This window comes from Rhizophagus irregularis, chromosome 18 (genome assembly GCF_026210795.1).
Source record: "Rhizophagus irregularis chromosome 18, complete sequence".
Taxonomy (NCBI): domain Eukaryota; kingdom Fungi; phylum Glomeromycota; class Glomeromycetes; order Glomerales; family Glomeraceae; genus Rhizophagus; species Rhizophagus irregularis.
The window spans coordinates 1,609,474-1,627,807 of NC_089446.1; the positions used below are offsets into that span (position 1 = coordinate 1,609,474).

Consider the following 18,334-nt stretch of genomic DNA (forward strand, 5'->3'; position numbering starts at 1 on the left):
ATACTGGGATTCTCCCAGTTCTATATACCAAATTAAACTTTTTTAATAACTTTTAATCTTTTTCTTATATTAACTTCCAAAATATTTATTTCAAATCTATTTCATATTATTTTATTTCTCGCATTTCGTTTTATAATTCATTAATATTTTCTTATTATAATTGGATAGCCACGGATTTTTAAGCGATCAACGTACTAAAATTTCTGTTGACATAACGCCCCTGGTGATACAACTATTTCTTCTATTATTTTCTTATTCATTTATATTTTTATTAATTAGTCGCCCCTGCCCAAGGGGCAGCTATATATTTCTTTTACTGCGCCTTATCACGTGACTTATACTTTCTTTTATTTCTTTTATTTACTGCGCTTCATCACGTGATTTACATTACTCACGTGATTTGTACAACATTTTATATTGTTTACACAACATGCTTACGCAATTTCTTTTATTACATCATTTCATTTCATATAATTCATTATTATCTTTTATAATCTTTCATATCATTTTTTTATTGTAATAAAATTATTTTCGTATAATAACATTTCAATATTTCTCATATTTACAATATCATTTAATTTTCTTTTTCATTTAGTAACCTATACCGGGCTTGCCTTTACCTTCTTCATAGAAGTATAGTAGTTTACGGGTTTGTCACTAATAACTTTTCTTTTCTTATAATACTTTTTGAATTTTTCAATCATTTATTAACTTTTATTATTCACAAAATTCATTCTTCTTATAAATTTTTATTTTCATTTAATTTTTTAAATCTTTTCATTATTATCTTGAATATTTCATTCATCCTGGCTTTTGATATATACTTTTTCAATATATCATATATTTCATTTCTCATATATTCCGTAATATTCCTTTTTCATAATATTACTTTTACTATATCCTTTTTCATATATAGTAACATTTTTCTCATATTTCAGATAAGTTTTCCTTATCTTATTATTTCTTTGATGATTTCTCATATCATCCTTCCTTTCTCATATTTCTTTGATGATTTCTCATATCATTCTTCCTTTCTCATATTTCTTTGATGATTTCTCATATCATCTTTTTCTTATTAATTTTACAAATTTTTCTTTCATTTTCTCATATACTTTTCTTTTATTTCTCATTTAGATTTTGTATGAAGACAACAATCTTTTATTTTCTCACGAGCATGCACCAAAAATGTGACACGCCGCCCATAGGATATTAAAATAAAATATCGTATGTTGCCACCGATGTGCTGAGTTCGTATAGTATCTATGCTTGGTTTAAAATAAAAATTAGTTATAAAATTTACAAACCATTATTTTTTTACCGAAATTTTAAATTTCGATAGTTTCTCTATATTTTCAATAAACTATTAATTAAAATGAAATAATTAATGTGGCACTTTTTGCTCATAAGAAAAAGGCTAAAAGAATGTGTTTGTTTATTATTAAGGACGAAATAAAATTTTTATTTTTCAAAAATTGAACTACCGAATTTCTATCGAAATCCACTTGTATTTATACATTTTAAGAAAAAGTATTTCTAATACTTCTATTTTTTCTAATAAAATTTGAAGATCTATTATCATATGACTATCTCGTTACACTAAACTAAACTATAAATATAATTTTATTGGCTAATTATTTACCCATCGGTTAATTATTTATCCACCGGTTAATTATTTATCTTTATTTTATTTCATTATATTTTTGGTTATTACAACGTGGGGGTAAAAAAATTTTCTGGCGATACTGGGAAAGATTGAAATGATCCAAATGACATGTGACCAGTCATTTGAGTCATTTGAGGGGCACGGCTAAAGCAGGGCAGGGCTGCAGTAGTGGCTCAAAAAATTTTGTACTGGATTCTTTCGACAGCACATAGCAGGAAAATATTTACCCATAGTGGCCCAGCTCGTCACAATAGTGTCGCTGTGACGTGGCAGGGCCAGTTTTTCGTGACGGTGAGGCTTGTGCCAGCACTCGTCACACCCACGAAGGACCTTTCAAACTCAGCCACGGCTCAACATTATGCCGGCTGGGCGCCAAGGGTAAATATTTTACCGCACATGCCACATCGGGGGAATCTGGAAAATTTTTTGAGCCACATTAGCTCCACTTTAGCCGTGCCCCATTTGAGGTCATTTGGGTCACTGTCCTGGACTGTTCTGTCCCATCCCGTCTATGGACATGTTTCGTCCTTATGACAACACTGGCAGTGTGTATACATATATATTATCTGAAGTGAAGCGAAAGATAATAATTCTGAAAGGAATGTTCTTTATTACTTTCCTCAGAATTTACATTTGATCAATTGATTGGTTTAACAAGGATAAAATAGATCTGATTCTAATGATTGGAGCGTAAAAAAAAACTCTTTAATGGAATATTTATTTATTTTAATGTAATAAATATTGAGCTACTTAAAGTTTTTCTTACAGTATCATAATAATGTTATAAAATAATTTACAATTAACATAAGAAAAAATATATTTAAATATTTAATTGTATCAAAAGTAGTTTTTTCCGTGAAAAAATTCTCAATTAAACATGTAAATCATTTAATATTACCGTTTCCCATTTACAAGCTTGTGTTTTGGATTATCCTGTTCAATATTCGTGATTCATTTTGAGGATATTTTTCCTTAAATAATTAAATATAAAATGAGAGCCAATATTTTACGTATTGTGAAAACGTCACGTCTTTGCTTAATGTGCTGTGGCTTAAATTTGATCAACGTTACATATTTGTAAATTGTAACACGAAACTCTATTTAAATGAAAAAAATTAAAAATTCCATACTTTTTTTCCCTTTTCTCAACAATGTCTACCAACATTGAACTCGAAAATGAATCGATTAATTGGATTGAAGAAGCAATTACTAAAAATTATTTTAAATATTATGATTACAAACATTTCAGTAATATTCAAGAAATTTGTTCCGGAGTATTTGGAAAAGTTTATCGTACGAACTGGAAAAATTCTCAGAGACATTTAGCGTTGAAATCTTTTTTTAATTTCAATAACGCTACGTGTAAAGAAATTGTTAATGAGGTATTAAAAAAAAATTATATAATAAAAAAACTTTGATATATATATATATTTACTCCTTTAAATTTTTTTTTTTTAACAAAAAAAAATTTTTAGTTTAAACTTCAGCAAAAAGTAGATTTTCATGATAATATTATTCGTTTTTGTGGCGTTACAAAAGGTATATTAATAAATTATATATATATATAATTTAATTTAGCTTTAAGAAATCTAAAAATTTTAAAATTTTTTTTTCTCCTATTAATAAGAAAATGATAATTCGGAAAAATATTTATTAGTAATTGAATATGCTGATGGGGGCACTCTTCAAAACTATTTAAAAGATCATTCCAGTAATCTTACTTGGAATGATAAATTTAATCTTGCACTTCAATTGGCACATGCCGTGTCATACTTGCATGATGAAGAGATCGTGCATCGTGATCTGGTACTGTAATTCTTTATATTATATTACGTTATACGTATATTAAAATTATTTTTATTTACTAAATTTAATTATTTTTAATAAATAGCATTCCAAAAATATATTAATCCATCAAAATACCATCAAGTTAGCTGATTTTGGATTGTCAAAAAGAATTGTAGGTTCATCAAACCTTCAATCAAAATTATTTGGATTAATTCCTTATATTGATCCAAAAAGTTTTAGTATGCAAGATTACGAATTAAATGAAAAAAGTGATATTTATAGTGTTGGTATACTTTTATGGGAAATATCTAGTGGTAAACTACCTTTTTATACCAAATCATATGATATTTATTTGGCAATAAGCATTTCACAAGGTCTTAGAGAAACACCTTTTCCTAATACACCTAAAGATTATGTAAAAATTTATACTGGTAAATATAATTAATTTTAATCTTTACTTATAATAATAATTTTTTATTCTAATTTTATAATTGTGTTTATTTTTTAAGATTGTTGGAATAATGAACCGGATAATCGTCCAACTATAAGTCAGGTCATTACCAATTTAAAGGACTTTCAGAAATATACAGTAATTCAAATACAGTAAAGTAAAAGGATCGGCTGAGCGATGAAGATAGAAGCGTTACAGTTCAGCTCGTAGTTGATATTTCACGTTTACAAGATGATTTGGAAATTTACGTCACAAACTTAAGACCGAATATAAATATCAATTACAAAAATGTAAATAATCTTCTTAGTAAATATAAAAGTTAAACTAGATTGACCTCAAAATCTTCTGTTATACCCCTCATTAAGGCAGTTTTACAACGTCACGTTCTTGAAACAATTTTCGGTTATGTTCCTGTATATAACAATATCAAAAACTTTAGTGAACCTCATTCTCTTGAAGCATTAATCGCAAAAAAAGCAGAGAATTGATTCTATTAACACAAGAATTCGGTAAAACTCGTGAAGGTAATGATAGTATTACTCCTACTGTACCTGTAAAAATAAGACAACAAATTTATTCATCACTTGGAAATCGTGGATTCTCTAATATTATGATTGAACAAGAAACGTATGAACATAGCTTCATTGGTAAATTCAAAACTAAACTCAACGATGAAATGGAGCAATATCGCGAGATTTTAGATACTACAAAGAAAAAAGAAGTTGAAGAAAAAGCAGCCAATATTATCTTAAATGTAATTAGAATATTTTTTTTTAGAATTCAAACTCAGGAACCTATTGGCCAGATTCATTGGTTTCAAAATAAGGATAAAATAGATCCGAGTTTAATGGTTGGAATGTGGGATGATGATGATAAATTTGATGATTTCGAAGTTGACATCTGTAAATTCCCATTAGTAAGAACTGAATCAAATGATAAATTAAACCGCAGAATTTACACTTACGCAATTATACATCCTCAGAAGAAAGTTCACTCACAAGTTAATTCCGACAATCAGTAAAATAAAAATAACACGATTCTTTGAAAGTATTTATTTTATATTTTATAATATACTGTAATGAATGTTAATGAATGTACAATATTAGATATAAAATAATTTATTAAAAAATGATTATAATTTACATACTGTATATTCGATCTGATTTACGAAAACAAATTTCTTAGACTTACAAAAGATTATATTCGCTCAAATCGGTATGAACCAGACGATATTTATAATACATTATTCTCATATTCTTTATAAGCTGATAATATAACTCTGGATATTTATCAGAATGAATGATTGCGTCTTTTAATCTTGGATATGCCCTTAAAAATAAGAAATAAGAAATTTTTAAATTTTTTTTTCTTTTTTTTCTTAAAAAAAAAAAATATTCAAATTTTAAATACGTACCATCCATTTTTATCTCTAAGGAAACTCATTACTAGAACATGTAGCCTTAAAACAAGAGGTTCGGACATGGAATACCAGCTTGCCATGATCTCTTGAATTCCTCATTTCTTTTTCCGCCCATAATTAACCATTTTTCTTGGATTATGTTTACTATAACCATGTCTAAATCTAAATTCTCCCGTAACGTAACGATCTCTATCTTTAAACACTAAAATTGAAGTTTTATAAACTATGATTTCCATCTTCTGTTATTACATGATAAACATTTGTCTAAATCATATATTTGTATTAAATATTAATATAGATACTGATCCTTATTTCTTTTTTTTTTAAAAAAAAAGGCAATCATACCTCTTTACCAGTGCTTACACACCCATTTATTTCATAGATTACGTTGCAATTGATCATCTTAAAAAGAATTATTCTCGTTCGAGGATCTAACACTTGCTCTACAGTAGCACGATCTGATTTATCACTATTTTTTTGCCTTCAAAAAAAAAATATTTTTACGTTAACAATAATTCATCAAATTAAATAACTATTATTTTAAATATGAAAAAATTGATGGTTTTATTCAAGAAAAAAGGAGTATCTTTCTTTCATTGGTATAACACACAAGCAGCAAATCCATGACTCATATCAACAAATCGTGTTGTTTTCAAGCATATCTTCGTATTCCATATAAGTATTACAAGTATTACATATTTATCACCAAGAGCTTTTTTTTGCCCATCTTGATGTCAGAAACGGATAATTTACCATCTGGGACTTCATCTTTAAGAAAGAAATTTTTGGACTAACAAAAAGAACATAATTCCTGTAAATACATACCAAGAATCCTATTTGCATATTTACTCAAAATTTTCATTTGTTATTGTAATTTAGTTTCAATAACTTTTTTTTTAGCTTAATCAGATATTTTATTGATCAAGATAATGTACCGCCAGCTTGTAATCGATAGTACTGTTTAGTAAAATCTTTTAATAAAATGACAATTTAACTTTGTATTATCTTTTGATATAAAACAAAATCTCAAATACTTAATTATACTTATGTTTTACCTCCTGTTGCGTTATCCCATTCTCCATTATCATTCAACTCATCTTCAAAATAATCATCAAAGTCATCAAAATCAAATTCTTCATCATAATTAAAATTTTCTTCAATATTTTTTATTTAATTTATTTAATTCATTACTTATTTGTTGTTCATGGTGTATCATCAAATTGTGCTGGTACATAATTAGGAAAAGTTGAAAAAAATTTTTTTTTTTGTTGATCACTATAGAAATTCATTAATGAATTTCCTATTTTAGAAAAAAACATCAAGTTGCGATAGATTTTATTATAATATAAAAGGTCGCTTCGGGCAATTATTTGCTCGCATACAATAATTTAGCTAGAGATCGAAAAACCCTAATTAATATTCTAGTCTAAATTGACAGATTGCCTATAGAATGAAAGAAATAATATTAAAGTTTCCGATTAATCTAATTGATATTTAGAAATACGAAGCTATAAGATTATACTATATCAGTTACCCCTAATCATTTAATCCAGGATCACGTCAAAATCCATCCACTGATACCATACATCCAAAAACTAGCAAAAGCGTACATCGAAATTGACCATCCGTCCACACTTGGAGATGAACATGGCAGCAAGAGATTCTGTGTTAGTACCTCTTTGAATTAGATTTTTGGTGATTTCATACGACTTCATATTATATCCAAAAATTTCTTTAGACAGTCTTTCAAAGAACCCGGTTGCTTTGCGATTATATGTTTTGAACTTGTAATCAACACTAACTAATGCCGAATTATTAATGTTTGTCGCAGAATAATACTTGCAATAAAAAATTTAGCTGACAAAGTTCTTTCTCAATGTGTTGCTTTACAAAAAAAATATAAATAAAGGTCTGCAGTTGATAATATTATCTTTATTAGTTTACATATCTAAGATTTTATAAAAATACATGATTATAAAAGAATAGCTTTTAAGAATGCAAATTAAAAAGAATTTACAGGAATAAAGAATGTGAAATATGATTCACTATAAATTAGAAAATTAGCAAGGAAGGAAATAGCTTTAAGAAGTGTTCAAAGGCTAGAAAAGATCTCACTTAAGGCCAATTGAACGCAATATCAAATCTGGCGACATCATATGATATCATTTTCGCCTTCCATATCTTCCGTCAGATCGTCATCGTGATAGCACTCTTCCTTTATGTATAATTTCATCAAACAGCGTCATATATCTACGCGTCTCTATACTTATACATTCATCCTCATTATCTCTCTCTCAACGATATTCACCGAAGTTACAATTAATTTTGAGGGATTTTGCGATATCCGGCATTGAAGGAATCCTGCGCGACCTTTGTATAAATGGAAAGAATATTAAATAATGTTAAGAGATCAACACCACATGAGAGAAACTTCTCATACTTACCAGCCTGGTAAGTTATGAATGCATTCAAAAAAATCGCGTTCTGTTTGAAACATAAAATTCATGTTTTTGTCATATAAATCCTCGCCTCCCATGGTTTTGATGTATGCGATGGTGTGCGTTGGATCTCCATCTCTACTGTTGTTTACATTATTAAACGCTTCGAAATTCCGAGGGTAAGGGCCATATGTCACTAGCCTTCCCTGAGTTATCGCTTCCTTACTTTCTTTCAATCGACTTTCCTTGTATTGGCTGGCTAAACATCGCCTGAGTGATTGTCGTTTGGGTGACTCATTAATTGCGATTTAATTGGTTGATCCAAAAAAAAATTAAAATAAAACGACAATTAGCAGAGTACTGCGGAAATAAATTTATTAAAAAACTAATATTGTTCTAAACACGTTGAATCAAGCTTTAATTGTTAATATTTAATTTATACATTTAGAATATCAATCGTGCTCGTTACCTTCTTTGGATAGCGCGATAAGACTTTTTTTGCTTCCGGCTTCTTTCATGGTTACGGCTATAAAAAAGATAAATGATTAAGTAAATAATTTGAATAAATAATATTATAATAAAATAATTAGAAAAAAAAAAAAAATACTGAAAAAATTACTTTTCTTAGACAATTTTGAATACGCGTAAGAGTACTGTAGAAGAAATATTTTCACGTAAAAGTATTATAGAAGAAGTAATTTCACGTAAAAGTACTGTAGAAGAATTAATTTCACGTAAGAGACTAAGAGTGCTGTAGAAGAAAGAGCTTGAGTTTATGAGTTACTATATAATGATATTCACCCGCCGATAATGACCTATAAAAGGGCAGCTGCCCCTTATTTGATTTTGAGTTAATCACATGCAATTAATTATCAATTATATCATTCGGCACCAACGAAAAAAAATGTTTTGTTGCGGAACCTATCACTTCGGCCTTAATTAAACGTTAAAAACTATTAGTACTGAGAATAAAACAACTTAAGAATTTCTGGTTTTTTAATATATACCTATTTCTTTCTTCTTTTAAAAGAACGAACACACTTAACAAAATTTTTATTGACATTAGTTGGTAAGTTCTTTCACTTTTATGACGGAAAAGAAATTCTTTGTTGTTTTTTAAGTATATTAAATATTTTCTTTCTTTCTAGGAGACTGAATCAAAAACTTTTTGGCAAAATGCCTCGTACTAAAAAACCTCGTGGTGTCAAATATAGTAAATTGTAAATTAATTAATTAAAAATTAATGAAATAAACCTCATTATTTATTTCATTTTTAGGAATTAAAGTTACTCGCAAATGGAATTCTAGTGATCCAATTGAACTTAAACTTTTCAGATGGAATGATTAATTCTTTTTTACGAATAGCCAAACGAGGGGATGAAATTCCTTCCGATGCTGGAATCCCTATGATTTTTAGTTCAAGTTTCATATCACGAAATAGTTTAGACTTTAGATATTTGTTACAGATGAACATAATGTAAAATATTGTGATGCTTTCTGGAGTAAAATTTAATACCTGGTACATTGAAGATCCATACACCCAGTACATTTAATAATAATGCTATTTCGATTACTTTATTTTTGATGATACAACAATTAAGGTTGTTGCTCAAGAAAACTGTTTAGAAATATGAAATAGTATTTGATAATATTTATTAGTGCAATACGATGGTATTATAGTATTATTCCTCCACTCATTTCATTGTTTATTTATAAATTACATGAATAACATGAAACATATGAATCATTCAAATATTTTGATGTGAATAATTGAATATTGAAAAGAAGAATGATGGAAATTATAAAAACACACCAATATTATGTTTTAATAATAAAATAATTATATTATTGCCGTTTTCAGAAATGTTGACAATCTGAAATTTTGACCATTTTATACCGAACACACCGAACACACCGTGAACACATACAAAAAATTATGCAAACTTGAAGTATTCATGCATAACTTTATATAAAAACTATTTTTGTCACTTTTTAGATATGAATAAAATTGAAAATATGAAAATTTGTACCGAACACACACCGAACACAAACGAACACACCGAACACACCGAACATTGGCAAATACAAGCAAATACAAGTGAATACATATATGCAAATAATATAATTTTTATACATTTTTTTTTGCACACTACCTAAAAATATATTACTAAAGTTTTAATTTTGCTTTTTTTAAAGGAAAATTTGTTTTTTTTTAATTTTAATTGCTGTGTTCGGTGTGTGTTCGGTGTGTTCGATTTATAGAAATGATCGACATTCTAATGTCAACATTTCTGAAAACGGCAATAATCCTCTATAAAATTTTCAGTATGCGCATCTACAAGATGATTTTTGTGATGACTTTTCTTCATAGCGAATAGAAATTGATACAGATCCAAAAAATTTAAATACTCTATAATAAAAAAATGGATTTAACTCACCTGACTGAAGTATATTTTTTTTATTTGCTATTAATTCAAATTTATAGTTACGCCATAAATTAAAATTGTAAATCTTCATAAATTGTAATTAGATTGCACGCGTAAATTTTGTGAGTGAATTCATTCTTTATTCTTGCTTCTCTCTCGATCCATAGAGTAATTTTATCCATTGAAGTGACCTTGGAGTTTTTTAATGGTGATAAAAGCTAGCCAATGTGTAGACTAAGATCGATCTTCCCAAAGAGCATAGTATGAAAAATTTGCGTAGGAGACCATCTTTCTTTTTTCTTCACTTGTATGTCCTTTTTTCGTTGATAATATCTTGTCATAATCTATTAAAGATTATACAAAGTTTCTGGTTTCATCATTATGAAAAAAAGAAAAAAGAATTAATTAGTAAAATGCTTTCATTAATACTACCAATCATAGCGAAGCGCCTAGATTAATTCTAACGAGGTCCAGATCTATTAAAAGGAAATATTTGAAAGTAATAGTTAAACAATATGATAGTGGATCCTTGTGAAATGCAATATGTAAACGAATTGATAAAGCAGATAAAACTAATGAAAAATAAGCATCTTTTACAAAATTGTCAATTAATAGTGCATTTATTATAATTCTAATATACAGTATATCGACTTTTGGGAGCGTTAACAAATCCAAAAAATAATAATGATATTTCTACCAGCCTTTCAGATATCATATCTATTGATGCTTTTAAGTTTAATTCTTAATCATTTAAATTTATTAGTTCAAGAAATAAATTTACCATTTTCATCTACTGAAGGAAAAACTCCTAAATAATAAAAAGAAGAAAAATATAGTATTGTTATATTTATTAAAAGATAAATGAAGGGAAAAGGAAAGTGAGTTTTTAAGTTATTACGAATATTACTTCAATCCAAAAACTTATTTGTCTACTGCTAGAATTAATTTACATAAAGGAGAATCTGTTGATAAAGGGTTATTACAAAAAATAAAATGCTCCTTACGTTGAAAATTTATCATTATAGGTAAATCCTGTTTTTATCGCGAGATTTCAGATACTACAAAGAAAAACGAAATTGAAGAAATATTATCTTAAATGTAATTAGAATATTTTTCTTTAGAATTCAAACTCAGGAACCTATTGGTCAGATTCATTGATTTCAAAATAAGGAATAAATTTATTTGATGATTTCGAAGTTAACTCACGCAATTATACATCATCAAAAAGTTCATTCACAAGTTAATTCCGACAATCAGTAAAATAAAAATAACACAATTCTTTGAAAGTATTTATTTTATAATTTAATGTCAGGCTACTTAAAATTTGCCTTACAATATTAACAGTTAATATAAAATAATTTTATATATTCGATTGAGGCAGAAAAAGATATATTGAAATATGATTATCTCTTATACTTGTATCAAAAGTAGTACTGTATTACATTTCTTGCAGTAGTTTTTTATTCCATTTATATCAATGAAATAAATACATATAATATTATCATTTATTATTAACCACCAACTTCATCACCATTAAGTCAGCATTAACGAGCGATTTACGGTTGGAGATTGAGATTGACGTCGATAAATCTACGGATTATAATTTAAATAGAAAACTATTTAAATGCTATTTTCTCCCTTCTTACAATTATTCAAATTCATTAAATCACAAAGGACGAATTAATTAACATATTCGTTAATCGTTATAGCAAAGCCACCAATCAATTTTGCATATATGTATACTATATGTCTATTCGATATAATCTCGATAAACAATTTATTAACCGAACAAATTATAAAAATCATTATCCACAGCAAAATAAACTAATGTGACAATCAATTTAGAAAACCTTCAGTACAGATACCAAAACAAATTAATAAAAGATCCCATGTGCCAAGGAGTTCAATGACCGTTTGACCTGAATCATAAAATTTAAATAGAATTGTTTCATCAGTGGGAAGGGTTGTTTCTTATCAATTTTTGATGCTAACCTTAAACATATATACTGTGTTAGGGTCGATATTTCCAAAATGGTAAAAGTCAAATGATATATAAACACAAGCAAGACGACTTTTTTTTTAGGAAATTATGGAAATGACTCATGATATTCGTATAGTTGTAGGCATAGGTAATTTATAATTATAATTAATATTATTAATTGAAACCGTAAATAAATGCATTAATTTTATTTTATTAATTTCGGATTTTTACGATTTAAGACTTCGGAGTTAAACATTCAGTAAGTTTTCATCTGTAGTTAACTCATAAAATTATCAATTATCAACTTAAATGTTCTATCAACAAACAGACTTTCGCCTATGCATACAAATCAACTCCAAGTAAAATATTCGTGTATAATCGTTGGGGATTTATTGGTCAGTTTAAGACTCCAACAGTTCTAAAATATGATGAATCGTTTAATTTAATTAGTTGGGGATATTCCGCATTATCTCAAAAACCAAACAGGAAAAAGAAAAGTTTTGAAACAAAACCTGTAGAAAATTTTTTATTATATTTAAGTCAAACGAATTATGAACCCTATTTACCGGAAGGTTTACATTATAAAAAAGCTATTACTGATTATCTTAAAGAAATGGGTAATTTTATCAAAGAGACTTTAATGTCTTATTGGCCATACCATAACTTTTTTGAAAATGTTTTAATTATAATGCCGGTATTAAAATTTTCATGATTTATTTTTATTAAAAGAGTAAATACTTTTTTTATGATTAATCATTCGTAATTAATCGATTTATAGATTCCAGCTGAATATAATGATAAAGCTATAGCAATTATGCGTGAGTGTGCGTATAATGCTTGTCTAATTAATGAAAAGGATAGTCTGAGACTTCAATTTATAACTAAGCGTAAGTTTAACGTTTCTTCATATATTTTGCCACATGAGACTCACGACTCGTTATTTTTTTCAGATGAGGCTGCTTCTGTTCATTGTATTAACGTATTAAGAGAATATAATATTAGTGATGGCTGTAAGTAATCAGATTTGGTTCGTTTTAAAATAATATAGATTCAAAATTTTTTTCTATTCTTTATTTATTAGCAACATTTATTATGATTGTTGATTGTGGTAGTGGCACTGTTGAATTGACAACTCAAAAGCTCCTCGAAAATCATAAACTTGGTGAAATAACTGAAAGGAGTGGAGATTATTGTGGAGGGTATTTTGTTGATGATGAGTTTATTAATTTCCTTGGTCGTAAAGTTGGTTCATCAGCAATCGATCATGTTAGAAATAATCATTGTGGTCAATTGCAATATATGATACAAGAATTTTGTGGACATGTAAAATTTCCATTTACTGGACAACAAGAAGATTTTATACCATTTGATTTAGACTTAGGTGATACTTTACTTATTTTCAAGTTTTAAAGATTCTTATTAAATATTTTAGTAATATATTTTGTATTTATTTTTATAACAAAAGAATTACTATGTCCAGCTATTAAGCAATATATTAAAGGCTCTGAGCTTGATGAAATGGAAAATATGGAATGGATTATTGACTTGAATTTTGATGATGTTAAAGCAATGTTTGATCCAGTGATAGAAAGAATTTTACAATTAATTCGTACACAATTAAATGCAATTAGAAGTTGCGAAGCTATGATTCTAGTTGGTGGTTTTAGCCAATCTAAATATTTGCAAAGAAGAATTAAGCAAGAATTTAATCAAAGAAACATTAACATAATTATTCCTGCAATTCCCTCGATAACAATCGTTAAAGGAGGTGAGTTATTTTATTATTACTTTGGAACTTTCTTATAACTAATCATTTTTTTTGATTTGTAAAGCCGTACAATATGGATTGATAGACAGGCTCTTAGATAAAATAAAAATTGTTTCACCACGTGTTTTCGAAAAGACATATGGCAAGTTATAAATCAATTAATTAATTAAGAATAAGTGAAATAAACTTCTTATTATATCCCTTTTTTTAGGAGTTAAAGTTACTCGCAAATGGAATTCTAGTGATCCAATTGAACTTAAACTTTCAGATGGAATGATTAATTCTTTTTTACGAATAGCTAAACGAGGGGATGAAATTCCTTCCGATACTGGAATCTCAATGATTTTTAGTTCAAGTTTCATATCACGAAATAATTTAGATTTATTTGTTACAGATGAACATAATGTAAAATATTGTAATTCTCCTGGAGTAAATTTAATTGGTACATTGAAGATCCATACACCTAGTACATTTAATAATAATGCTATTTCGATTACTTTATTTTTTGATGATACAACGATTAAGGTTGTTGCTCAAGAAGTCGATGTTAAAATTGGTTGGAAACATGAAACAGTACTTGATAATATTTATTAGTGCAATACGAGGTATTATAGTATTATTCTTCACCTCATTTCATACTAAATAACATGAAACATAATTTATTTATGAATCATTCAAATAATATTGAAAAGAAGAATGATGGAAATTATAAGAATTCATCAATATTATGTTTTAATATTAAAATAATTGTATTATTCCTCTATAAATTTTGAACAAGTGCAGCATGCGTATCTACAAGATGATTTTTTTCTTCACTTGTAGCATTCCTTGTTATATTTTCGATTTTACGCCAATAATTATAATGTATAAAGATAGAGTGCAAATTCAATCCGAACCAAGTAATATCTTATTAATATTTTCATTGATTTTACATTCGATGGTAGCTTTCACTATTCCTTCTTGATGTTCTTTCCGCCAAATTGCCAAGTTTTTGTCTTTTTAGCTTAATACTTAGAAAAGAAGTAATGTAAGTTAATGTTCTTAAATGTAGTAGAATAGTAGATGACAAATATCAAAATTGATTATGCAGTCAGCCAGTCACATTTGTTATAGTGGGATTTTAGATCCAGACCATAATATGCTATCCACTTCAGGCAAGCAGAAGAATGCCTGTCAATCGATAGAAACCGCAGGGTGTGACTTTGCAAAGAAATTGATAGCGTAACCACACATGTCATGATGGAATTTTAGGTAAAGATGTTAGTCATAATTCAAAAAAGTGTCATAATACAATTTTTATATGCAGTAATTAATTAAGGCTATATAATCTTACAACCATAATCCAAAAATAATTACTTTACAGAAACTTAACATTTTTAATCAATATAGAATCGATATCGTTAAGTTTATCTTAACGGTATCATTTCAATATTATTTTGATATTATTTCAATATAGATTTAATATCAATACGATATCAAAATAAAGTATTATCATTTCGATATTATTTCAATATTAAATCGATATCAAAATGATATCAAAATGATAATTAAAATGATATCAAAATGACATCTTTAAATTAAACTTAAAGATGTTGTTTCGATGTTATTTTTATTATCATTTTGATATTATTTTGATATCGATTTAATATCGATTTAATATCGAAATGATATCGAAATGATAATACTTTATTTCGATATTGTATTGATATTAAATCTATATTGAAATGATATCAAAATGATATTGAAATAATACAGTACAGTACCTCTATAACCGACCCAATTTTATAGTCATAATGTGACATTTTCAAAAAGATGTCACATTAGCAAAAAATAATATTTTAAAATTCTAACCGATAATTTTAATAAAGCATATCAAGAGCTTTTAAACTTATCGGGTTAGATTAAAAAATAATAAATTTTGCTAGTGTTACATGAGTTTGAAGTTCGGGTAATTTATTATGATGGGAAAAATTTGAGAATAAGTGATTTTTGTGTAATATAAAAAAAACAATCATTTGATAGTGCTTATTCAAATAAATCATTTTACTTTAGTAGTTTTTATTTATTACAAATTATATTATGCCTATTTCTCAAAAAGGAATTATAGGAAAACTTGCTAAAAAAATATAAATCCCATAGAAAAGTTCCTGATGATATACTTAATTAAATTACTTTTAAATAATTATAATGAATAATAAATTATATATAAAAATTATGCATAATTCTAATTAACATTAGGTATTACATTAGCCAATCAAATTTATTTTAAAGCATCGATTTTCATTTTGTATTATGTCAGCAAAAAAAAATCGAGAAAATTTTTTTATTTGCTTAATGTATTTATCTTTTTAAAAGCTATCTAATTTTAAATTTTTATAAAATTCTGACCATTAAATCACAAGATATAAGGGGTACCTATTATAGAGGTACTGCACTGTATCACTTGAAAACTTAAAGTTTCTGTAAAGTAAGGCTAAAATCTTTAATTTTAGGTCCAGACCATAACATGCTACAGTCAGACCTTCATAATTGCACACCCCTTGGAACCATATGTATAATTTTCAAAATAATGCATTTAAAGAGGGTGTGATGCATTTATAGAGGTAAAATAATTAGAGATCATATAAGCTTGGAACTGAACCAGAGAGTGCATTTAAAAAGGATATACATAGTGGATGCAATTATGGAGAATGCAATTATAGAGGTCTGACTGTACCCACTTCAGGCAAGCAGAAGAATGCTCCATCAATCGATAGATATGACTTACACAATCTTAATATAGCAGAGTATAAAACAAACCTTCAGTTGTTTCCTATCAGAGTCTTTTACATAATTTTATTTTACCAACTAATAAGAAAAATAATGAATAATATTGTAATGCACAAAAAAAATGCGTTAGGGTCAGACACATAAAGATTCAAAACTAAAAATAAAAATTTATAAATATTAAGGTAAACCATAAAAAAAGTTTGCAATTAACAAATAATTTATATGAAATAATAATAAAATGTAAAAAACAAAGCGTATACTTTACAATTGATTATTGACTAAAAAAAAAGTAACAAAAGTCAACAATTCTTAGCCTAAAATAACTGATATCTACAGTATTTTTATTTTTTTATTTTTATATTTAGAGAGACTTCATTCTGGTGAATAAAAAATAGTCAAAGAAGTCAGCAGTTTATACCAAGGATAAAATCAGTTTCTATTCGTGATATCTATAGTATTTGTGTAATGTAATTATATTAAATTGTGATAAAAAAATTGATGAATAATAGCCTTACCTTGTTTTATTTTTTTATCTCCTATAGATTCGAAATCATTTCAATTTGTAATAAATAATAAATAATATATTAAATAAATATGTTGTTTTTTGAAAAAAATTATAGACAAGTCAAACAGTTTGTGTAATAAAGGATTTTTTCATATATAAAGGCACCTCTTTTTTTTTAATGTCATGCACATCCTTTTATTATAGTAAGATTTAGAAATGATACAATATTTTATAAAGGATATAATAGACATAATACTAATATTACGTAATATAACTTTACTAAAAATGGCCAATTTTTTGAAATAATTTTGAAATAATTTTAAAATACTACAAAAATACATTTAATATATCAAAATATTTTTATTATACTTTTGCTATTATTTTGTAATTATATTGTATCTAGGTCTATAAAAATAATTCAAAATAATATCACAATAATTTTTTAATGTTTTTGTTATTATTTTATTATTATAATATAATTAACTTTGATATTATTTTAATATTTTAATCTCAAAAATACCTTAAATATATCTTGATATATTTTAAAAATTTTACAAAATAATTGCACAATTGTTTTGAAAGCCATTGTATCTAGGTCTATAAAAATATTTCAAAAAATTGGCCATTTTTAGTAAAGAATAATTGTAAAGTCATAAAAACTACACCTATATTTTATCACACAATAACTGCCAACCCTTAAATAGATATTAATTTGGTCAAATTTTAAATAAGGTTACTTGCTAAAACTAAGGGATTTAGAAATGATGAAAGGTAAAACTTGACAAAATTATACTATTAGACTTTTATTAAAAAACTGCTAAAACTAGGTTTAGACATTTAGACAAATCCCAAATAAATTTAGGCAGGCAACTCTAATTTTGAAAGCTTAGAGTGGTTATACTTGGGTTTTTTTAAAGCAATGAAACTTCACCTTAAATTAGTTCAAGGTTCATTAGATAAATAAAAATCTATATGGTGAAAACGGTTTCTTATCTTTTTAAATAATGTTCTTGTTGATGAAGAACAACAGAAATATTGAGACACTATCAGTACGATAATAGTAATGCGTAACTTGAAATTGCAACTTAACTTACTCAACAGATTTATTAACTTTTTATTTTACTC

General features: G+C 26.7%; 2 protein-coding genes across 2 annotated transcripts; both read left to right on the forward strand.

Moving 5' to 3' along the window:
- Positions 1 to 2,814: 2,814 nt before the first annotated feature.
- On the forward strand, positions 2,815 to 4,923 carry OCT59_010000 (uncharacterized protein; the record flags this gene model as incomplete). The annotated part of the gene is made up of 6 exons (XM_066132733.1): positions 2,815 to 3,045; positions 3,139 to 3,202; positions 3,291 to 3,469; positions 3,555 to 3,882; positions 3,961 to 4,054; positions 4,380 to 4,923. The coding sequence occupies 6 exons, from the start codon at positions 2,815 to 2,817 to the stop codon at positions 4,921 to 4,923; spliced, it is 1,440 nt and encodes a 479-aa protein (XP_066000349.1).
- Positions 4,924 to 12,275: 7,352 nt separating this feature from the next.
- OCT59_010001 (uncharacterized protein) lies at positions 12,276 to 14,529 on the forward strand (the record flags this gene model as incomplete). Its single annotated transcript, XM_025323001.2, has 8 exons — positions 12,276 to 12,315; positions 12,407 to 12,426; positions 12,496 to 12,861; positions 12,946 to 13,054; positions 13,118 to 13,177; positions 13,249 to 13,548; positions 13,633 to 13,935; positions 14,147 to 14,529. 8 exons carry the CDS (start codon positions 12,276 to 12,278, stop codon positions 14,527 to 14,529), a joined length of 1,581 nt encoding a protein of 526 aa, XP_025164787.2.
- Positions 14,530 to 18,334: the final 3,805 nt, after the last annotated feature.